Raw genomic sequence first — 24,138 nt, 5'->3', positions numbered from 1 at the left:
GACTTCTTAGAAGTCGTCTTGTGGAGGGTCTTCTGTTCTCTATGGTCCCTTCACCTTCGGGGGTACAGAAAAAGAGCGGGAGAGCAGGCAGGGATCTCAGATCCCGTAAAGCCTTGGAAAGAAGCAGTAGAAGGGACGGAGAAGAAGATCCAGGAGCGCCCAAGGAAAGACCTTGGCGCCCCCGACACACCTACCTCAACCAACAAATCCTCTGCCCCTACCGCCATAGGCTCGATGTTCAGGTCCAAGTTCGCCACATCTGGGACCGGCTCCTGCGTGGAGGCGGACCCGAAACGCCTGCTGCACCTCCTGCTGTATCGAAGCTATGAGAGGAGCGCCGAGATGGGGTCAACATAACCGGTCGACTTGCCACCGGGGAAGATCTGAATGGCCAGCTTCTTGTCGAGGATGTATGGCTGGCCCTTGGCGGCGTTCTTCCCGAAGCCGCCCACCCAAGCCTTCAGGGTTGCCAAGGCGACTTCCTTCACGGCGGCAGCCTGAAAGAGAAGGCGAAATGAAGCTTCTAGCGGCGGAGACAGGGTTGAACAAGCTTATAACTAAGTGTTATTAGTGATACGACCAAGAAGTCTAAGAGTAGACTTACCCCCCCCCCAACAGCTGACTGACAAGGTCGTAGCATATGGTGCAGGCTTCTGGGTGCCAGACGATCAGACCATTGTGGGTCGTGGCACACGGGGCGTGAGTCCTACACTCCTCATGGGCGCAGGGGTCGTAGAGAGTCGCGTTGCACCCCAGGACCTGACAGTTGGTAGCCTGTAAGTGGAAAGATACATAAGTATCAGGAGCACACTTACAGCCTAACAATTGCTCCGCTGCATGCCGGAGCGTGAAAGTTAGATTAAACCAGAGCCCCGCCATAATACGTGTGGTAACTAGGCGGTTGGAGTTGTCTAAGGCTACGCCGGAGACAGGAGAAAAATATCCAACCAGGTGGTGGTGGGGGAGCCATGAAACCACGACGGAGAACGACGGAGATGGTACACATAAATAAATTAAAACTAAAATTCACCGTAAAATTAGGGTACATCCTTATATTTATAACGAAGTATGAATTTTTTCCCCGTCTACTAGAAGAGTGCCCGGGTAAGGAGAGAGCTCTCCTCCGGTAGCGGAAAAAAGTGGATATAGTAGGCAAGCAACAGACCACTAGTAATAACCACCCCGCCCGCTGGCGGAGCCAGACGAAACTATAACCAAAGGGGCCCCCGGCTGCAACGGAGGCTCCGTTCATTACAGTAGGGGAAGGGTGGGACTGAGCAATAGGTGGGGGGTCCCGGTGTAACGCGGCGGGAGAGAGAGAGAGGGGGGGGTGGCCTACCCCTCCCCGTCCCTACAACTACCCGCTCGGTGACCCGGTACCCGAGACAAGTGGTCGCCCTGAACCCCAGCTGGGAGGGAGCTCCTGGCCTCCTCAGAGAGAGAGGGAGGAAGGCTACTGTGGTTGTCATGTCAACCAAGGAGTCCCCCAGACCACTCCCTATACCTGGTAGGGAGGGAAGGGGAAGGGTAAGGTGCTATGGAACACGTGATCGCAAGTGGCCTAAGCCGCAATAGCAACACAACCATGGAGGGGCCACGTGAACCAGACTGTACCAACACATGGTACATGCACCTAGGCTAGCCTAACACCCTAAATAAAACTAATAATACATCGTAAAAGGGAAAAGACACTTTTAGTAAAAGAGAAAGAAGCCCAGGAGGAGGCAACCTGTTCCGAGAAACAGTTGACTACTCGGAGCCAGCGATAGCCGATGAAGAGCAAGAGCCGGGATGCTGGGCCAGAAACACAGTATAGCCCTAAATACCAAACTAAGAGAAATGGTAAAAAGGCTGTCCTAGCTATGAAAACGATGTAATAAACGATGAACGTGAAATAGTAAGCCCATAAGTATAAGATGTCCCAGTATGGGAGACCGGGAAATCTTAACACGAGGCGGCATGCTGCCGCCACGAGTCAACCGGGAGACCGTATATGACCTATTAAGAAGGAAAATACTGGTCCCTGGAAGACTAAAATACAGTAAAATACTACTTATGAGGCACTTAACTTAGCCGATGCGATAGCTGCACGTTCCATGATGAATACAAGGTAGAATTACGAAAAAACACGGCACGAGAGAAAAAAGCACTCAAGCGTGTAAACCTAATGATTAAGGATGACCGCTAGGGGCGCTGCTGTCCGTGGCGTCAGTAGTAGTAGTAGTAGCGGCCGCATCACCCTTTCGTATCAGCTCTCTCTGGTGGGGATTTTATGTTGGAAGGTCTAAATGGTGAATGACTCGTGGTAGTGATCCCACTCGCCTATATTCTCATACCGACACTTCTTTTATAGAGTGAGCGAGTCAGTTTTACTGACATTTTCTTAATTTTGTTTTTCTCTGGTAATTTTAGATTAATTTTGCCTAGAAACAATGATATTAAGGATACTTTCATAGGCCGACACGAGCTGAGCCCAGAAAAGCTACAACCATGACTTGTTTTTGGTTGTATTCTACATGAAATTGGGCACATTTTCATATATAATACTCCATGTAATGGCAAATATAAAATGGGTCAAAAATCAGGTCAAAGTGACGAAATAATTTCTGAGATGTGTCGCCGAGACTTTTTAGTGCGAGAAGAAAGAAAGAAAGAAATTCGCGCTTGCGCGCCTGGGTAACGATTGTAAACAAAACAACGCCTTGATCCGTGAGCTCCCAGCATCCCCCAATGCGAATGATTCAAGTTTTTGCCTAGTAGGCCTATAATTATTTTTTTGCGAATTTAAAAAAAAAAAAATTTATATCGACGTACTATACGTCCAATCGGTACCCAACAGACAATTTATATCGACGTTTAATACGTCCAATCGGCGTTAAAGGGTTAATATACATATATTTAGCCTGTCCCTTAAGGGTTAAGGAACTCATTATTTATCTGGCGGTTTAGGACCCCCACCTCTTCACTAAGTTGTTACTGTAACTGAAATACAGGCAAACTATTTCCCACAAGTTACAGAGTTTATATAATCAATGTTCAATAAAAAAAAAATACATACCTCTGCTATAAATGTCTTCAGCTTTCTGCATCCTTTTGTTAAAAATTTCAAATTTGAGAAATTAATCCCCAAAGCTTGTGTAACATCTAGGCTCTCAAGCTCTGGACACAGCTGCGCTGCAATTCAAGTTAAATAAATATACTTGTAAAACACTTGATCTTTATAATCAATTACCCTTAATTCATATGAAAAAACCTACCTTGAAAAAATAAAATAGCACAATAATAATATGTACAGTCCAACCATGTATTACATACTTTAAATTCATGTTACAACCAACAAGTACATTAAATGTAATTAGGGAATGGAAGTTCTTGGACAAAACTATGAAGTATCAAAAGAATCACAGAAAGAAATAGAAACTTAAATGATCTTACCTATCATTCTTAGGATATTGTGTCGTGTACTGTAGTCAATACTTTGCACTTTGAGTTCTTTGAGAGTTGGTCCTGATAAAATTAGAAGCTTAGCCACTATACTTCGTGATAATGGACCACATAATCCTACAGTCTCTCTACATAAATTCAAACTTGTGCGTCTTGCAAACAACTTGAATATCAACATCTGCCATCTTCTACAAACTGAAAAGGTAAAATGGTAATATAGATGCTACGATTCATTTTTTTTTGTATTAAACTTTGTTGCTGCCACAGTATAAAGAAAAACTAGCACACTAACAGCTTAGGATACCCCCAAATACTTACCAATAATTGAATTACAATTATAAACCATAAGGAATTAATTACATATAGATAACATAATAGTCCCAAGAGAAGCGATGTTTTGGAGTTTAAGGAAAAGGAGAGTCCCAGAAAAGTTGGTTAGGCTGGTCGAGATGATATATAAACGAACAAGCAAAGTGTTAACATAAGTTGGGGAAACAGAAAACTTTGTGTTTGTGCTGGTCATGGATGTGTTGAGTGAAGCGATCAGGTATGAAGAGCTGTGGGAGTTGTACACCGAAGATCTGGTGATTACTACTGAAAATGAGGAGGACTTTCAGAGAAGGGTTGGAGAGTGACAGGAGTCTTTAAAGAGGTGGCTTAAGGGGGGCTTCCGCTATGATTTTTTATGAATATTTTTGAAAATTTCAAAATCTGGTTAAATGGCCGTAAGACATGAGCAACACCTCTGTTATCACGTGGCCAAACCATTTTTTCGAAATATTAAAATTAAGGGGGTTTTAGCCCCACCCCCTACACACAGTGACGTAGGGTTGACGTTTGGCTCCCAATGACTATATTCATTTCGTCCTTTATCCGCCTAATTTATTAATTATTTTGATTTTTATTTCGCCTAATCTCTTATGTCTGGCAACAACAATGGCCGATCTCTGGATGAATGAGTGTTCTGAGCAGGTAGCATCACCATACCCAGCAGAAACCCATGTCAGTGTGTCCCATACTTGCAAAAGGGGAGGTACGCTGCTCTTTACTCCTAGCATTTTTTCGCTGTTTGCCGTGTTTTTTGCTGTTTCCTTACATCAAGTAACACTAAATACAATTTATATATGTTTGTCTGTGTACTAGAGTGAAAAAGTGGGACAATATGCCGAAACAGAACTGTGCAACTGTGGCCCGTTTAGCAAATTTTGCTAAAAAGAGACAGAGGGTCGAAGGTACGACTAACGACAGTGTTGTTGATGTGGCAGCGCCGCCAGTACCACCACTATTGTTGGTTGATGTCTCCAGCGCTGTTCCACCATCATCACCACCGGCAGCAACACCATCACCACCATCACCAACACCAACAACAACAACAACACGAGGCTCTGTTTTGGCTGCTGAGAGCCCCGCCCCTGTTGCCTCCACGTCGTCTGCCGCGCAGTCAACTGAGTATTTTTCCCCGTCACAGTTACGCTCGCAGTTAATGAATGTAATAAAGGATGATGGAAAGGGAGTATATGATGACAAATTCATTATATCTAGATCTCAGCTAGAGAAAATAGAGTCGTATATAAGATGCAAGGAAGGAAATTGTAGGGGTAAACTAAAGTTAGATATGTCTGCCAATAGATGGGATACTGATATTTTTATGAATTGCCAATCATGTATGTTTACGGCTGATGCCCCAGTAAGGCGAATTAGTAGCTATGGAAACTCTGTACATCATCAATTTAGTGAGATAAATGTTGAGGAAATATATCATTCTTTGATTTCTGGTGTCGGACAAGCTGGGCTTGTGAAAAGAAGTGGATTTATAGGTAAGGACCCTATTTCAGCGGGGTCATATTCAAGACATTGCAGCTTTTTGTATACGAAAATGAAAATGCACATGGATAAATATCAAGCAAAGGCACATGAGAACATAAAGAAATATTATATAGAGAAAGGATTAGCTGAGATTGATGAAAATGGTATGATGAACATCGAAGTTTCCTTCGATGGGACTTGGCTAACCCGGGGCCACAAGTCCCATGTAGGTGTTGGTTTTGTGATAGAAGTGTATACGGCAACTATCATAGACGTGATTGTGCTAAGTAATTATTGCAAAATCTGCGAGAGAGGGGAAGAGAAGAAGAAGCACAAGTGCAATAAGAATTTTGACGGTCTAGCAGGTGCTATGGAAGCAAGACGTTTGTGGTCACGGTCAGAAAATTACGGGTTCCGATACATAACCTTTGTGGGAGATGGTGATTCTAAGGCATACACAGCTGTGTGTGAACTGAATGATGGTAGAGGACCGTATGATGGCCATCAAGTAAATTATTAGAATGCATAATCATGTGCATAAACGAATGGGTAGCAGGCTTGAGAAAGCAAAGAAAGCTGCGAGAGAACTCTTCACTCAAAAATCAGGCAAGATTGTAAAGAAAAGTTTATTGGCTGGGCGAGACAAGCTTACGAAGACAACCATTGAAAAGTTTCAATCATTTTATGGGAAAGCAATCAGAGATAATATCGGCACTGATGTAGAAACAATGAGACGTGCAATAATGGCCTCCTTTTACCATCACACGTCATCAGATGATCGGAAGGAGCGCCATAACTTGTGCCCCAAAGGGACGTCGTCATGGTGTTTTTACCAGCGGGCCATTGCACATGGAAGGAAACCACCATCTCACAAAGAACAAAAGATTTTGCTGTCAAAACTTCCACCAGAATTGTATGAATACGTAAAGGGAGTATTTCAGGACCTGTCATCGCCAGCACTTCTACAGCGATGTTTGAAAGGGTTCACACAAAACCCTAATGAATCCCTTCATGGGGTGCTATGGCAGAAGTGCCCAAAACAAAGTTTTTTGGCCTAAATAGAGTGCTTTTTTGTGCACAGGTAACGTCAATCGAGCATAACTTCGGCTATGAGAAATTCAACCTACTGACGCATCTGTTTGGCACCAGTAAAAGCATAGAAAAAGTTCTTAGTGTTCGAGAGTCAAAAAGACTTGAAAAACAAACCTCCAAGACGAAAAGGACAAGAAACGTGAAGAAACGACTGAAAATGAGCCACAAATATGAGCCTGGAAGATACTAAACTCAAACTTGCTTGGTTTCAAACCAGGCAACAAAGAGTCAGGTGGTACTTGATGATACCCTCGCCTTGAGCGAATAATACCTATTTTTAGGGGGAGGACTTGGAACCAGAAACCAAGCAAAAAAACAACAAGAACTATTAGAAAGAAGGAAAGGCAGTCTGAACTAATCGCTAGTGAGTATTTAACATTTGTTTGTATCATGGTTTTGCTCGAAGATCAGTTTATAACAGGAGTGCCAAAAAAAAACACTTGTTGAACTTTACGGCCATTTTTCTCAGTTTTCACTTTTTTGCACTTCAAACGCCAACTACTTTTTTATTTTTAGGCCAATTTTAAAGTTAAATATACCATTAGAAAGAGGAAAGAAAGGCGAATATTTTGTTGGGGCTAGATTTTTGCTTAGGTTGACGAGGAACTCGTGATAACAAAATCAACAAAATTTGGGGGGGAAAATTCCCCCTCGCCCCCCATCCAAAATAAACCAAAAATGGAAAAACTGTTCCCAACATTTTTTTTCTACTATGATTTACTTTCTGTGTATAAAGCCGCATTGCAATAGCTCGAAAAATAAAGGAAGAGTTACATTTTTAAATTTTTATTTTATTTTTTTTTTAAATAAAAACCAAAATAATCATTCGATCACTGAAATTTTTTCTGGAACATCACCTTATATATATGTATAACATATATTAATTTCATAAAAATCGGAGCAGTATTTCTATATAGGCGGACGCCCCCCTTAAAGGTGAATGTAAATTAAACAAGCTTTGCTGAGCAGTAGGAAAGATAGACAGAGAATAGTAATAGAAGATAGAAGATGCTCAATTATAGAACAGGCAGAAAAGTTTAAGTACTTAGGATCTACTTTAACCCAAGAGCGAGGATGTGAGGCTGAAGTTGACAGTAGGATAAAAGCTGCATGGGGGAAGTGGAGAGAGGTAGCTGGAGTAGTGTGTGATAACAAAATGCCAACCAAGGTAAAAGTCAAGATATATAACACAGTAATAAGACCAGTGTTAATGTATGGAGCAGAAACATGGGCTCTAAGAAGAAAAGAGGAAGTAAAGCTTGAGAGAACAGTGATGAGAATGCTGAGGTGGATTATGGGAATATCGCTGCTTGAGAATGGAAAATTATAAAATAAGAAGGGCAGGCTTAGTAAATATTAGAGATGATGAGTCACGATTGAGATGGTATGGGCATGAGTTGAGGATGGATAACAAGGAGGGAGTGAAGAGGGCTTGGGAGGAACCTGTAAGAGGAAGATCAAAAGGGAGGCAAAGAATTAGATGGCGAGATAAAGTGAAGGAAGATATGGAGAGAAAAGGTTTGGTGGAGGATGATGTTTTTGATAGAAGGCAGTGGAATAGGCACATCACGCAACCAACCCCTTATGGGGACCGTCCGCTATGGCGGATGACATGTCAACTTGAAAAGATAAAAAATAGTGTTATTCTTTGTATCTATGCAGAAACATGCCATGCATGCTTTCCAGAAGTTTCATCCAATTATTTTTACAAATAATGAAGACATAGCGTTTTTTAAATGATGACGTCATTGTAACTGCGTCGTCTGTATGACTGAGTTTGACAGGATCGTTTTTGCGTGTTTATTTTTGCATATATACAGCGATTTTATCAGATTTTTTTCGAAATTCTCATACACCTGGTAGCAATGAAAGGTAGTGTGAGAGCGAGCTACTCAGAGCGCTTATTTACAGGCGAGACTCGGAGAATGACTCAGTTACGCCACAGACGTCAAAGTAGTTGCACGCACTTACGCACTTGCGTTTGATACTAGCTATTTACATTATTTTTATAACTTCTTAGTGAACTTAAAGCAATACCGAAGTTACCTAAGATCAAGAAGGCTACTCAGCAACTAAGGCCAGCAAAATTAGCGAAGGCCAGGAGTGTGCTGAAAGAAAACACGAAAATTCATTGTTATCAGCTCCCTCATTGTCTCATGTCACGCCGTCTGCATCATTGTCTCGTGTCACGCTTAGAGTATTAATACCACTTTTAGGGGGAGGACCAGGATCCTTGATGTAGAAATCAACAATAAAAGTACAAATAAAGTAATTATAATACTGTTGTTTTGACTTTTATAAGAAAAAAGCGAAAATTTACATAGCAAATCTTTGGGAGCTCATAACTCAAAAACATACTTATTTGCATGTTGGTAGCCATTACTCGCTTATTTATTATCCAATTTTAGAGAGAAAGAGATCATTGGAAAGAGGAATAAAAATCCCATAATTCCTTGTGAGCCAATTTTTTCTTTCTTTCTTTCTTTTTTTTACAATTATTTTGAGTTTACACAAAAAAAAATTATTTTTTAAATTCATACAAAAAATAAAAAATAAAAATTCTGTTCGCACAGGATTATTCCGTATATAAAGTAGTTTTTATGGTATGATTTTCAATACAACTGATGTCATATTAGCGGAGAAATCGCTACCTAAATTTTTTTTCAAATTATAATTTTTGCTAATAAAACTAAAAGTTTTTGCTCAAATGACTTGAAATTTTTGTATGATGAAGGTATTATATATATCTAAAACATATATGGAAATTATGTATTTTGTATAATAAAAAAAAAATACACAACATAGCGAACAGTCCCCTTGAAGTAGGGACAACTGTGGGAAAGAAGATAACATAATAGTTAACCATGAAAACCTAAAGTTTCCTATTCAATGGAAATGCAGTATACCTGTAGTATGCATAAAAATATCAAATTTGAAAACAAATTTGTATTTTCCTACAATAAGACCCAACATTTTCATACATAGAATTGCTTGTGCAAGGTGCACTGCAGCTGTCACTGATTTAAATAAGACAAAATCCTATCAAATAGGCCTCCTCCCAGGTTTAGATCTGATAGGCCCATACAGTTTCTTCCTTTGTTACACATCCAGTAAGATGCCTTTCCATTGCCTCCTCCCTTGCGCAGGGGGAATTTGACGGGGACCTTTGTTTAGGAGCATTAGGGCATGAGTAGACACCTCCTCCACTACATTGCACTTCACTATTACAAAGTAAACATCTGTTAACCAAGGCACACGACTGGCAAAGGTATGGAAAGGAGCAAGGGAGTCAGGTGCAGGGGCAAGAGGCAAGTAAGAGAAAATTAGCACCAGGGTGGTCATCCTAGGCACCAAACAGATAAGAGAGAGGGTGTAAGCCTGGGGATGATGCTGGCGCCCAAGGTTGGAGCCAGCAAGCTAGTAGCTTTGTGACGTGAGCTGATTCTTGACTGTCGAGAATGCATACTCGTAGCAGTCAACAAAACACCCAATTCTCTCATTATCTTCAGTGTTAAAACTTTCAGTTCTTCTGCAAAGTTAGGTGTGAAGGCATTTGTCAAAAATTTATCTACCGGAGGCTTACCCAAACCACATGTCCAATAAACAAATCATTATTGCAAAAGAAACCAAGAATTATTTCTAATGAAATTATCACTTGCTTCTACAAAGCCTTGTGCAAATTGCCAAAGTTATGGCCTAAAGAAAAGATAATAAAATAATTTCATATCAACTGAAAATTACTTTAAAGTCAAACCATTATCAGCATCTCGCCAGTAGCCTATGGTTGGTAGGCAATTCATGAAATGCCATAACATCTGAGAATTGCTTTCAAGTAAAACTATTATCGACAGCTGGCTAGTAGTTTAAGGCCGTAAAACAATTCATAAGTCGCAAAGGTTATGGCCTAATGAAAAGGTGTAACATAGACCAATTACTTTTATAATGGAGTGTTGTAACACTTGAGTTTTACTGTATACTATACTCGTGTAACACGCGATCTCGCATATCATGCGACCCCAAAATTTTCCCCCTTAACAAATGATTTTATCACGTATCTAACATATCATGCGAAAATAACAATTGGCCGCCATTAGAGCGTCCCCTTTGTGTCTTCCTTGGTTTCACGGGGTCTTCCATACCTAGTGAACCGAGTTGTGATGACAGTTTGTCTTTATCAATTCCAGTGTTTTGGATGCTGTTTTTGACGGTCATGAATATGTTTTTGTTTTTATTTTACTTTATTTTATCTTATGTGCTGGCACGGGGGTTTCCTTCCGAACACGAGTCTTTGTTTCGTGCCTCATCTGGAAACAACCGTTACATTTCATGCATGTCTTTATTTTAGTTAAGATTCTTGTTTATTTGTTACTTTTAGCTAGTCATAGCCTTCCCTGGCCGCCTGTCCTTCGATTCTTCGTTACAGCACTAGGCCAGCTTCTGGGAGTTCCTGGTTAGGCCCATCCTTATCGGGTGGTCTTACTTGGTTCTCCTAGGACATCATTGTTCCTCTTCCTTGTTTTTCTTGCCCCCCGTGTTCAGTACATATTTTATCATTTTACAATTGTATACGTTTTCTTTTTGTGTACGGGTCGGCTAGGCTAGTCCTTAGGCCTCCCTCTCGGCCTTCCTCGTGGTCCATGCAACCGCGAGGGAGCCAGGCGGTCACGTGATCGTCTTCCTCTACCGGCCTACCTCCCCCCCCCCCCCCCACCACCAAGCTCCCACCAAGGTGGGTGCTTATCTCGCTCACGTTGTCCCTGACGACCGACCCGAGTTCTCATGGAGGGGTGGAAGGGGCCCCACAGGCCCTCAGTGTGCGGGTGACGCTTCTCAGCCGACCTCATCCCAGTGTGGGCAAGCTCAGCCTTCCTCGGCTCTTTGGGATAGTTAGTCCATTCTCGCCCTCTGACATTCCCTCCCCATCTAATGACGGGACAGGCTTCCGGCTCTATCCGGAGTCTTTGAGGTGAACGTCTTTACGGTCTTTACGTGGCTCATGCCTCCGGCGGGCGAATATTATTTTATTGTATTATAAATCTATTTGTTTACTTATGTTATCGAGTATACGCTCCGCAGTGAGTTACCACTCTCTTGTTATTTTAGCTTAGGGAACCTCCGGGTTCCACCGTCCCGGTCTCGACTATCGCTAGTGCCTCCTCTCCGGTTTTATAGATTACCCCAGTGGGATAGTAGTCTCTGCTCCGGTCTATCCGAAATACAACTGCTTCCGGCTACTACGATTCCGGAATGCTTAGTAGAGCACATAGCAAGATTGGCAGAGTCGGACATATTTTGTTAGCCCGGAATACTCCGGCATTAATTAATGTTTACCATGAACTTTTTATACCTGTTACCAATGGTACTCATGTATCATTATCATTACAGGCCACCCAGGGTTTGGTTGCCGGCTGTAACGCCGTAATTCAAGACCCTTGTGGCCACGATGTTTGCCGGAGCCATGCCTCCTGCGCCGTTCAACTCGAAGGTTCTGTAGTCTGGCATCATGAGAACTGTTTCGCCTGCTACAACCTAGTCGAACGAGTTACCTCCGATGTAAGTTACCTCTCCTCTCGGGGTTCACATCTGACTTTATGGTTTTAAAGATACTATAATTTTAGTATTAATTATAGAATAATAAGATAAGTTCTAGGTTAACAATATCCTTCTCTTACAGGCCTCGCAGTCCGTCCAAGATGCCGCTCTCTCCACCCTTAAGATATGGGTGGGTGGCTTCGGGCGCAATGTTGGGAAAGCAAAGCCATATATCCTTTCGCAAGAAATGGCTATGTTAATCTTCCCGGCAGGAAAGAGTGCAAGGTATGTGGACCCAAAAGTGGCAGCCCCTATCATAGCTTCTATTCAAGCGGCAGTAGCTGAGCAGCCAGAGGAGGCTTCGCCACAGGAATTGATGGAGGGAGTGCCTGCTCCGGATATGGAGCAAGAGCCCATGACATTAGACATGGGCTACGGCAAGAGTGTTAATGAGGCTAGTCTTTTAAGTGCTCCGGGTCTTTCCTTGAGCGCTTCTGAAACTTCTTCTCCTTCGTCTTCTAATTCCTTTCAAGGTTTCGCCGGGGGATTACCTCCTTCTAGGTCGAAATCCCTCTCGGCAATTCCTAAAGTAAAAAGTAAACTTCACTCTAAACTACTGCAAAAAGCAAAAGCCATTCCCAAAAGATCATATAATAGCATCGGTCATAAAGTTCAGGCTCACCATTCCGGAGCAGACAAACCCAGACAGAAGTCCCTATCAAAGTCTTTGAAGCCTAAGTCTCAGAAGGGGAAGTCTTACCCTTCCCCTTCAGGTTCCATACAATCAACTTCCAAGGGCCAGTTACCTCATAAGGTACTAAAGGAGAAGGTGGAGTCCTCCTCCTTTGATCCGGATATGTTCGGCACGAATATATTGCAACAGGTCGGGAATTTAGGCAACTTAGTAAACGCAGTTACTTCAAGGTTTAAAGATGTACTTAAGAGGTTAGGTACCCAGGAGTCCTTAATGGCGGGGCTTCAGCAGGGTGTGTTAGGCATGGTGAATCCCAGTCAGTTGGCACCAGGTCAGGTTATGCCAGACTGTTCCACTCTCCCTCCTTTCCATCCTAGTAATCCTTGGAGGGTGGCGAACTACGCTCCTTTTGTAAACGGAATGTTGACGATCGAAGGCTGTGGTACTCGAAGGCTTGAGGACTTCGAGTTCTACCCTCCGGGGTTACAGACGCCTTTCATCGGCTACGTCTGCCTTACGGAGTCTGCCTTGGTCAGGGAGGACAGGTTCTTTGGGGCATAGTATACAAGAGGAAGTCGGAGTCTTCCTCCTCGAGTTCAAAGCCCAAGAAGAAGCCTAGGAGGTTCCAGCCTTTCCAGGCTCCTCAACATCAGGCGTCGGTCCAGGCGGTCCCAGTGCCACAACCTTCCACCTCTAAGGCCCAGCCCCAGCAGCAGTTCGTTCTGCTGGCGCAACCTCAACAGCAGCAACCTTCAGCCTCTTTCGCTGTCTCCCCTGCTTTTAATCCGACCTATAAAAGCCAGGCATTTCAGGCGTTCAATAGGTTCGGTAGGGGGGGGCAGGGCTAGAGGTTCCTTTCGTCAACGAGCCGGCAGCAGAGCAACCGGTCGTGCCAGAGCTGCAAAGGGGGGCCACAGAACACGTCCATCAGCAACCCAATGAGGTCTCGCAGGTAGGAGGGAGGCTGTACCACTTTTGTCATCGTTGGGGGTTCAGCAATTGGGCACAAAGCATTGTATCCAGAGGCCTAGGCTGGAGTTGGATCGAAGGTCCACCTCTTCCCAACACCTACTATCAGGAGCCAACACCGGAGTTAATAGAATACTCTCAGGACCTCCTTCAAAAAGGAGCGGTGTTAGAGACAAAACATTTAAAATTTCAAGGGCGCTTGTTCAGCGTTCCAAAGAAAGGCTCAGACAAGCGAAGGGTGATCTTAGACTTGTCCCGTCTAAACTTATTCATTCTCTGCGAAAAGTTCAAGATGCTGACCATCTCTCAGGTGCGGACCTTACTTCCCCGTGGGGTCGTCACCACCTCTATAGATCTTACAGACGCCTAATATCATGTCCCAATAGCACGGCACTTCCGTCCGTTTCTAGGCTTCAAGTTAGGCAAACAAGCCTTCTCTTTCAAAGTAATGCCCTTCAGGCTCAATATAGCCCCCAGGATCTTTACAAAGCTGGCGGAAACGGTAGTGCAGGAACTAAGGTCACAGGGTATCATGGTGGTAGCCTATCTGGACCATTGGCTAGTGTGGGCAGCAAGCATCAAAGACTGCGTCAAGGCTACGAACAAGGTGATCTGTTTCCTCGAACATCTCGGATTCAAGATAAACAGTGGAAAGTCCCGCCTGACTCCGGAGTCCCGTCTCAGTGGCTGGGCATCCAGTGGGGACTTGGACTCACATACTCTTTCGATCCCTCCGGCGAAAAGGAGAGAGATAGCCAAGGCAACCAGACAGTTTCTGAAGTGCAAACAGATGTTCTGGAGAAACCAAAAAAGGATCTTGGGTTCTCTACAATTTGCTTCAGTGACGGACGTACTCTTGAAAGCCAAACTCAAAGACATCAATCAAGTTTGGCGCTCCAAGGCAAACGCAAGGTTCCGGGACAGGCTCGCCCCAATCCTGGTAATTCTGCACAAACGTCTCCGCCCCTGGGCGGAGGCGAAGAATTTAGCGAAGAAGATCCCGCTACAGTTTCCCCCACCAGCCCTAGGGATTCACACAGATGCGTCACTAACAGGTTGGGGGGGATACTCACAATACAAGAAGGTACAAGGAACTTGGTCCCCTCAATTCCAACAGCTTCATATAAATGTCCTGGAAGCTATGGCAGTGTTCCTCACCCTAAGGAAAATTCGCCCAGCCAAGAAATCACATATCAAGCTGGTGCTCGACAGTGCAGTAGTGGTGCACTGCATAAACAGGGGAGGCTCAAAATCAAGTCATCTGAACCACGTGATGATAGCCATCTTCTCTCTCGCAGCCAAGAACAGCTGGCATCTACCGGCCACTCACCTAGCAGGGATTCAGAATGTGGTAGCCGACGCGCTTTCACGCTCAGTCCCACTGAAGTCAGAGTGGTCTCTGGACAACAAGTCGTTCAGGTGGGTGTGTCACCGGGTACCAGGGCTCGAGGTGGATCTGTTTGCGACAGAATCGAATCACAAGCTTCCCTGTTATGTGGACCCCAACCTGGACCCTCTGGCTTACGCCACGGACGCGCTGGCTACAGATTGGAACCAATGGGAAAAGAGATATCTGTTTCCCCCAGTGAACCTTCTCTTGAAGGTTCTGCACAAGTTGAGGTCGTTTACGGGCCAGGTGGCTCTCATAGCCCCCAACTGGCCGAAGAGCAATTGGTTTCCTCTTATCCTAGAATTGGGTCTCCGTCCTCATCGGCTTCCGAATCCCATGCTGTCCCAGCAAGTGCAAACGAAGACTGTGTTCGATTCCTCAGGTCTTCACAAAACCCTAACTTTATGGACTTCATGAAGTTCGCTGCACAGCGGGGTGCGGACATAGATCCACAGAACATCCTGTTCTTGGAATCAGATAAACGAGAGTCAACACTTCGCCAATATGATTCGGCAGTTAAGAAACTGGCTGTCTTCTTAAACGAGTCCAATGTTCATACCATGACCACAAACCTAGCTATCACCTTTTTCAGGTATTTATTTGAACAAGGTTTGGCAGCTAGTACAATAACCACAACAAAATCATTTTTGAAAAAGATTTTCCATTCGGATTTGACATTAACTTAACAGATTCATACTTTACTTCAATCCCTAGGGCATGCGCCAGGCTTAGGCCTGTGGAGCGGCCAACGGCAGTGCCATGGTTCTTAAACGATGTCCTTAAGCTGGCATCGGATACTCACAACTCAGTATGTGACTATCAATCTCTTTTGAGGAAAACTCTATTCCTAATCAGCCTAGCTTCAGGAGCTAGAATTTCAGAATTGTCATCTTTATCTAGGGACCCAGGTCATATACAATTTCTATCATCGGGGGAGGTGTTGCTTTCTCCAGATCGCAGGTTTCTTGCCAAAAATGAGGACCCTTTCGATAGGTGGGCTCCATGGAAAATTGTTCCGCTTCCACAGGACCCATCACTGTGCCCCGTGCAAACATTAAAGGATTTCCTACATAGAACATCTCAGAAATCCAAAGGCCCTCTGCTCATTAGAGAGAAAGGTGGCACCATCACTCTGAAAGGTATAAGACAGCAAATTCTATATTTTATCAAGAAAGCCAACCCAGAGTCATTCCCACAGGTACATGACATTAGAGCTATAGCTACATCAATTAATTTCTTCCAGCATATGAATTTCGACGATCTGAAGAAATACACTGGCTGGAAATCCCCCTCAGTTTTTAAACGCCACTATCTTAAGTCTTTGGAGGACCTTAAGTTCCCGGCGGTAGCTGTGGGGAACACTGTTTCCCCCGCTACGGTCGGAAGTAGTATGCAGTAGTTATCTTATCTCCTTCCTAATTTCCGCCCTCCTTCCTTCCAGCCTCATTAACATTCTACCTCAACCCAGTAACGTATTTGTAGTACTGGGCAGATTTATGTGATGTTTGTACATAATGTTTAGTGCATAAGTGCCTTATTTCACCTGCATTGTATACAATTTACTTGTTTAATGTCTGTCATGTCTTAATTTTAAGGTTGTTAACTTTACGTTAAGGCTTATAGTATGTTTTGTATATATGAGTTTATTATAGTGAGGTAATGTTTAATGGTTTTCATTTGCACCCTTTAATGTTTAATATTTGTTTAATATCTGTTCTTATATGTTGCAAGCTTGGTGCTTTCTCTGGTAATATTTCACGGAGCGACACGGCCGAGCCCAGAAAAGGGATTTTGAAGTAGGAAAAATCTATTTCTGGGCGAGGAAGCCGTGTCGCCCAGTGAAATCCCCCCCTTATATTTCAAACCCACCCCTTTTCTTCTTTGCCAATAAAAACTCGATTGGGATTCCTGATGGTGTATGAGTAAGCCTTTGTCCTGGGCTAAAACAAAGGTCTTGTGAAGGTTCTCCATGCACTGGTTTACTGACATGGAACAAAGCCAACTGTCCAAGCAAAGGGCAAGGTAAATTCATACCTATCCAATGCAGCCATCCTGCCAGAGGAGCTAGTACTCGTGAAGATTGTGTTGCTATTGACAGTCCAAAGCTAAGGGCTTGAAACTGGAAGACCTGGTCCTGAAAGACAAATTCGAGGTACTTCCTCAAGTAAGGGTGTATAAGGATGGGGAAGTATATGTCCTGCATGTTTATCGAGACTATCTAGTCTTACTGGATGGGTACAAGAATGGAACAATTGGATTCCATTCCGAGTTTCATTTATATGACATTTAGAGCACTGACATCCAGGACCGGTTTCTATCCCCTGGAAGCCTTTGGGACTACCAACAGGCGATTGTTGAACCCCTTTGGGGATACTACATCTACAATCTCTACAGCTTCCTTGGAGAAGGGGGCGGACTCTTCCTCTGTGAAGGTGGACAACTTCTCTGTGCCTATAGATAGACTGTTATAGATAGACTGTTAAGTCTATGGCTCCTTGATTAGAGGAGGTTTCACCCTTGAGTACCTGTACAATCCACTCTTCAGCTCCTCTCTCAACCACCTCTCCCAAAACTGGAGTATTGCCTCAACAGGTGGAAGGAGGACTTTAAACTCACATCTTAGCAGAAAGGTTAGTCAGGGTCTTTTAATGGACTTGGAAGCAACACATATGCTCGGTCTTGCTCTTCCGCCACAAAAGGTCTGTGTTAAGAGATCTTTAGTGGACTTCTTGTGTAGCTGAGAAGTCTTTAACTTAAGGAGAAAAGAGGAGTGCCGATTTCTGTGTCAAAGTCACTCCACAAGAGGCGTAATAGCATCTTAATTCTGTTTAACACTCCCATAGTGAAAATACAAGCTAACTTCCGAGCACTGTCTGTAACTCCTTTATTGAGCACAGAATGACAATAAAGAAGTACACAGATATGAGCTGGCATTCATGGATTTATGCGTCACTGCAACCAACGACCAATCTGAAAACTAAACACTTCAAAAACCTTGAATAGGTTACAAAACAAATGGTCCATCTAAGCTAAAGAAAAAAACATCACTTAAGCAACTGAAAAAACCGATGTCTTCCACAAATCAATGAGAGCCGAAAAGTCCCCCTGGGAGGAGGCAGCTACCCGCTGGAGAAGGATTTTCTCTACTGGCATAACAGTATCTTCTCCAAGAAGATATTCTGAGCAAAACTAGAGCAAGACTTTCCTTCCTCCCTCTTGCCTAAGAACCAAGAGTCTACCTCACTAAGTGCTTTCATCGTCAATGTAGACAAAACCACCTTAGGAAACAACCTGGAAGGATTGGAGGTTGGTTGCTTATCATAGAAGTAGTAGCTGGTGACAAGAAGGTAGGAAAACTACCAAGCAAATACCAAAGCAAACAACTGTATACAGTTGAAAAAGAGTCCTCCTCTGCTTCCTTACTCTCTTCTTGCACCAGACACTAGAGACCAAAAAAAAAAAAAAAAAAAAAAAAAAAAAATCTATAATAGGCTTAACTGCAGGAGGAGGTTTTCTTAAAAACCCCAAATTGTATCTCATTACTGCTAGATAGGCGCAAAAGATGGATCCAAAGTCAAGTCTGTCATCATAAAGCCAGAGAATATGAATACAAAGGCGCTAGTGGCCCTCTACTTCAATAAAGTAGGGTGCTCCTGGATATTCTGGTGATGCGTTTCCAATGGCTGTCTGTAGCACCCTAGGATTTTGCAAAAGGTGCGCTTGAGGGGCCAACTACCACGAGCAAAACCCACCAACTCCCTTGGGCCTGCAGTATGGCTTCTCCCAAGTTCAGGGGAGTGTGCCAGGGACCTCAGCTTAGGAGAATCGGCTGGACGGGTACCCAGCTCCTCCACTAAACTTCAATGAAGACACCTTTTCGGTGGCTGTCTGTCAATACCTGGGAAAATGCAACAGGTTCAACTGAGGCACAATTACCCGGGGTAATTCCCACTAGCCTCCCTTGGATGTTCAGCATGACTTCTCCCAGGTTCAGGGGAGTGTGTCGGTGACTTAGGTCTGTGAGAGCCGCTGGGCTGGATAATCACCACTTCCACTACACAAAATGCACTTGGAGGGCTAATTTCTGTTAACCTGGACACAAGACTGGCAATGGCATGAGAAGGAAGCGAGGAGCCTGGCATGAAAGCAAGTGGATAAAATTGTAGGGCTAGTAGTAGGAGAGAAAAAAAGAAAACTTTCTTGTATGAGATATATCAGGAGGGCACTTTGGGCACACAGGTGCTTATGGGCGCTTTTGGCACCTTGCTGCTCTGAGTGTGAGCTAGTGCGATCGAGCGTTCATAGCACGAGTTGGCATCAAGCAGCGGTGAGCATTCCTGGGAGCTGGAAGAGAAGAGTGTTCACAATGTTCACAACTTAGATGTATGTCCTCCTTGTACAGGAAACGTCCGCACGGTAACTCTTCCGATAAATTTTTTTGTACGATTGTCGTAATGTTTGCACCATTTTAAATTAGCCGTTACATAAAGTTGTATACTATATGGAAATGTGTGCAATTTCATGCACAATACAACTAAAAACAACCCATGGTTGTAGCTTTTATCAGTTTTGAAATATTTTCTTATAAATAACGATAAGTGCCAAAATTTCAACCTTCGGTCAACTTTGACTCCACCGAAATGGTCGAAAAACGCAATTGTGAGCTAAAACTCTTATATTCTAGTAATATTCAATCATTTACCTTCATTTTGCAACAAATTGGATTTCTCTAGCACAATATTTTGATTTATGGTGAATTTATGAAAAAAAAAAATGATATTGTTAAGATACAATAAAGTTTTGTACATACTTACCTGGCAGATATATACTTGGCTATAGACTCCGTCATTCCCGACAGAAATTCGAATTTCGCGGCACACGCTACAGGTAGATCAGGTGATCTACCGCCCTGCCGCTGGGTGGCAGGAATAGGAACCATTCCCGTTTTCTAATCAGATTTTCTCTTCCCCCTGTCTCCTGAGGGGAGGCTGGGTGGGCCATTTAATTGTATATATCTGCCAGGTAAGTGTATGTACAAAACTTTATTGTATCATAACAATATCATTTTTGTACATTCAACTTCCCTGTCAGATATATACTTACCTGATTGGCACCCTTGGTGGTGGGTAAGAGACAGCTAACTACTGAAATAGACAGGAAAAACAACATGCGTTGTAGGTAATATATAAAAAACCTTGGTTCCTACCTGTTTAGGCAGAAGACTTCACAGCTACTGCCTAGGTCTGAGGTTGAGCCTCCCCAGGGGAAAAAAACTGCTCCAGCGAGGAAAGGGTACCCAGAAGGCTGAGCCATTCCCTCGCTGAGCTCCGTTCTTTCCCTAAGAAGGCCGAGACTTTTTCCAAGCCTCGAACTATTCTTTCTTGCGACGGAAAAACTCGAAAACCCCGAGAATCCATCTGAATCCCCAGATAAACAATGTTCTGGCTGGGGATCATCTGTGACTTCTCGAGGTTCACAAGAAGTCCGAGCGACCGTACCAGGTCTAGGTCGTTGTCAAGTCCTCCAAACACTGATGTTCCGATTTGGCTCTGATGAGCCAGTCGTCCAGGTAAAGTGATATGCTCACCCCCTTCAGATGTAACCAACGTGCTACGTTCCTCATAAGGCCCGTGAACACTTGAGGGGCCATAGACAGGCCGAAGCACAAGGCCCTGAACTGAAATATCCTGCCCTGGATCATGAACCGAAGATATTTCCTTGACGCAGGATGCAGGGGGACGTGAAAGTACGCATCTTGCAGGTCCAGGAAGACCGTCCAATCTCCAGGACGTAGAGCCACAAGAACCGAGGCAGTTGTTTCCATAGAGAATTTTTTCTTCTCTATGAAACGGTTCAGTGCGCTCACGTCTAGTACAGGTCTCCACCCCTCCGAAGCTTTCGGGACGAGGAACAGGCGATTGTAGAAGCCTTGGGAGTGGGGATCCTGCACTAATTCGATGGACTCCTTTTCCAACATCTGGTCTACAAGATCCAGGAGAATTCTTCTCAGGGCAGGGTCCTTGTACTTCGCCGACAGTTCCCTTGGGGTAGAAGTCAAGGGAGGTCTGTCTCTGAAGGGGATGAGATATCCCTTCCTTACGATCGAGAGGGACAAGGAGTCTGCCTCTCTCACGGCCCATGCTTCTGCAAACTTCCAAAGCCTGGCACCTACTGGTGTTTGGAGGACTGACGCCTCACTTAATCTTCTTAATCGGTCTGAAGGATGACCTTCCTCTCTTCTCAGGTCCTTTCCTTCTAGCGGAGGATCGAGAAGAGGCACCTCCTCGAAAGGGCGGCTGTGGATTACGAGACTCCTTCTTCACTACAGGGACAGCCGGTTTCGTCTTCTTCGCGGATTGAACCAGAAGATCTTGAGTCACCTTCTCAGTGAGTGAGTGAGAAATGTCTCTCACTAACTGAGAAGGGAAAAGCTGGTTCGACATAGGGGGTGTAAAGCAATGACGACCTCTGAACCGGAGAGAGAGCTTTTGTAAGAAAAGAGCTGAAAACCGCCCTCTTCTTGAGGATCCCTGCTCCAAAAAGGGAGGCCACTTCACCAGATCTGTCTTGGACAGCCCTGTCCATGCATGCTAATATGCTATGCAGGACTTCGGGGATCAGGAAGTCCGGGTCTTGTGTCTTCTTGGCCAACGCCCCAAGGGACCAGTCCAGAAAGTTAAAAACTTCCAGCACATGGAATAATCCCTTGAGGAGATGGTCCATCTCCGACATTCCCCAAGTGGTTCTGGCTGTAGTAAGGGCGTGTCTCCTCACTGAGTCCACAAGCGTGGAGAAATCTGCTTCCGCCGATGCAGGGAGAGCCAATCCCATGGCTTCCCCTGTCTCATACCAAATGCCACTCCTCCCAGAAAGCCTGGAGGGTGGGCATGCAAAGACAGTCTTTCCAGCTTCTTCCTTGGTGCGGAGCCACGATCCAACAGACTGTAGAGCTTTCTTCATTGAAATGGCAGGGCGCATCTTCAGGAAGGAGGAGGACTTAGAGGTCTTCGTACTTGAAAACAAAGAACAAGGAGACGGAGGGGCGGGAGGACTGAGTGAGTCTCCAAACTCTTGCAGCAATAGAGCCGCTAAGGTCTTGTAGTGAGAGCCCCCCCCCCCCCCCCCCCCCCCCCCCCCCCCCGACCCCCCCCCCCCCCCCCCCCGTGATTCTTCGTCCGAAATCTCCTCAAGCTCCTGTCTCGTTTTGATGAGAGAAGAGCGATCAACCAAAGGAGAGCGCCCACGGTGAGAACAACTGCCTGATACAGCAGTCCTCTGTGCAATTGGAGAAGGGCTTCTCTCAGTATCAGAACCATCCTGACAAAGGCAATGGCCGCCTGTGCGACATCTTGCGCCTCTGCCAGGAGAAGTATGATCCTGTGAAAAGCTAATAAGAGGAGCCTCGCAGCTGACCTCTCTCTCGTAAGGCGATGCAGGAGATCTTGGTGCCTCGCGCTTGGATGCATGCTCGAGTCTGTCAGGAGACTCGCGCTTCCTCGGGGATTCGTGCCTGTTTGGCGCCTCGCGCCTGGCTGGCGCTTCGTTCTTAGAAGAAGGCATCTCACGCCTGGAGCGCGGTTGGCTCCTGTCCAAGGATCCTGCATTCACTGATAGAAGCTTGACAGGAGACCGAAGAATGTCCGAAGATTCTCTTGTAACTGGCGCCTCGCGCCTCGGACGAGGAGTAGAGGAGCGGCGCTTGTAGCATGGAATGTCCAGGGGACGAGATGATCTTTTCACAGGCAGAAAAGTCCTTTCTTCGAGGAGGGTCCTTCATGAGCACTCCCACCAAGGACGAGATTTGCTCCTGCATATTTAGGAGAATTCTAGTAGTCGCATCTTCCTTCTCCTTGTCAGAAGGAGGGGAAGGAGGTGTGGAGGACGAAGGAGACTCCGAGCCGAAAGCAGGCGAAGCCAGGGCTCTCTTAGCTCTCTTCCTATCCTTTGGCAAATCTTCTGGAAAGCGTTCCGGGCTCGAGTCCAATGTGGGAGCTTTCCAACTTCTCTTCAGAGGATGTGATAGATCGTCCGAACTCCACCCTCGTCTGTGAGATGACGAATCGGACGAGGAGAAACACTCTTTGAGGATGCCTTTGCAATGGCGATCCTTGGCAGTCTGGGACGTCACAGATCCTGATCGGTGGAGATTCTCCATAACCTCCGTACGGCTTTTGACATTCCTTCTCCTCTGGGCCTGGGAGCTTGGAAGAGGTCTAGGCCTGGGAGCGTTGCAGAGCCGATCAGACGGCCCCTCCACTGCACTGGGAACACTACAATCGCTTTCCACTGCACTTTGCTTACCTTCAAGAGCTAGCATTTTAAGCTCCATCCTTTTGAGGGCAGCCTTCAAATCTGCAATTTCCATGGATGAATTTGCAGTTTCTGTGAAGGGAGAAGGTGCTGAGACTGTATGGGAGGAAGCAACCACTACTTGAGGATTAGGTGCTACTACATTAATTGGCTCGTTAGAGCGAGACCTACTCAAGCTTCTGGAGGCAGCTTTTCTAGCCCTATCCTTTTCTAACTTCCTTAAGTATGAAGTTAGAGTCTTCCATTCCTCCTCACTCATGTTCATACATTCATTCCACGTATTAGATACAGAACTTTCATTCCCCCTACACCTCTTGCATACAGTGTGAGGATCTACCGAAGCCTTCGGTAGTCTCACGCTACAACCCTCATTCACACATACTCTAATTGCATAGTTAGAGTCCGACATCCTGAGAAAAATCTATAAGCAAAATAAAAAAAACAGTCCACAAACGCGTATGCCAAACCAAAGATCCAATACGTCACCAAATAAGACAGTCCAGAAGATCAACGGCGATGAAAAACGAAAGTCAAGTCAGGAGGAACCAACAACGATGTTGCCGGAACCGGCGACAGAGAAAATCTGATTAGAAAACGGTAATGGTTCCTATTCCTGCCACCCAGCGGCAGGGTGGTAGATCACCTGACCTACCTGTAGCGTGTGCCGCGAAATTCGAATTTCTGTCGGGGACGACGGAGTCTATAGCCATGTATATATCTGACAGGGAAGTTGAATGTACAAAAAAAAACATTTTCCTTACGTCCGCGCGGTAACTTTTCCGAAAAAATCAGAAATTTTTTCGTCCGATTGTCGTAATGTTTGTACCATTTTAAATTAGACGTTACATAAAGTTTTATTATAAGAAAATGTGCACAATTTAATGTAGAATACAACAAAAAA

The 24,138-nt window shown here is 44.7% G+C and overlaps 1 protein-coding gene across 1 annotated transcript in view; it reads right to left on the bottom strand.

Moving 5' to 3' along the window:
• LOC135225778 (F-box/LRR-repeat protein fbxl-1-like) overlaps positions 1-24,138 on the bottom strand; it is a gene marked incomplete in the record, with an annotated part of 240,007 nt that overhangs the window by 127,535 nt on the left and 88,334 nt on the right. Inside the window, 2 exon segments of the mRNA XM_064265244.1 lie at positions 3,059-3,174; positions 3,436-3,639. Of these exon segments, the coding sequence (XP_064121314.1) occupies positions 3,059-3,174; positions 3,436-3,639 (320 nt within the window).

Source organism: Macrobrachium nipponense, chromosome 13 (assembly GCF_015104395.2).
Source record: "Macrobrachium nipponense isolate FS-2020 chromosome 13, ASM1510439v2, whole genome shotgun sequence".
NCBI classification, from domain to species: Eukaryota; Metazoa; Arthropoda; class Malacostraca; order Decapoda; family Palaemonidae; genus Macrobrachium; species Macrobrachium nipponense.
This window is presented reverse-complemented; position numbering and strand designations above follow the sequence as displayed.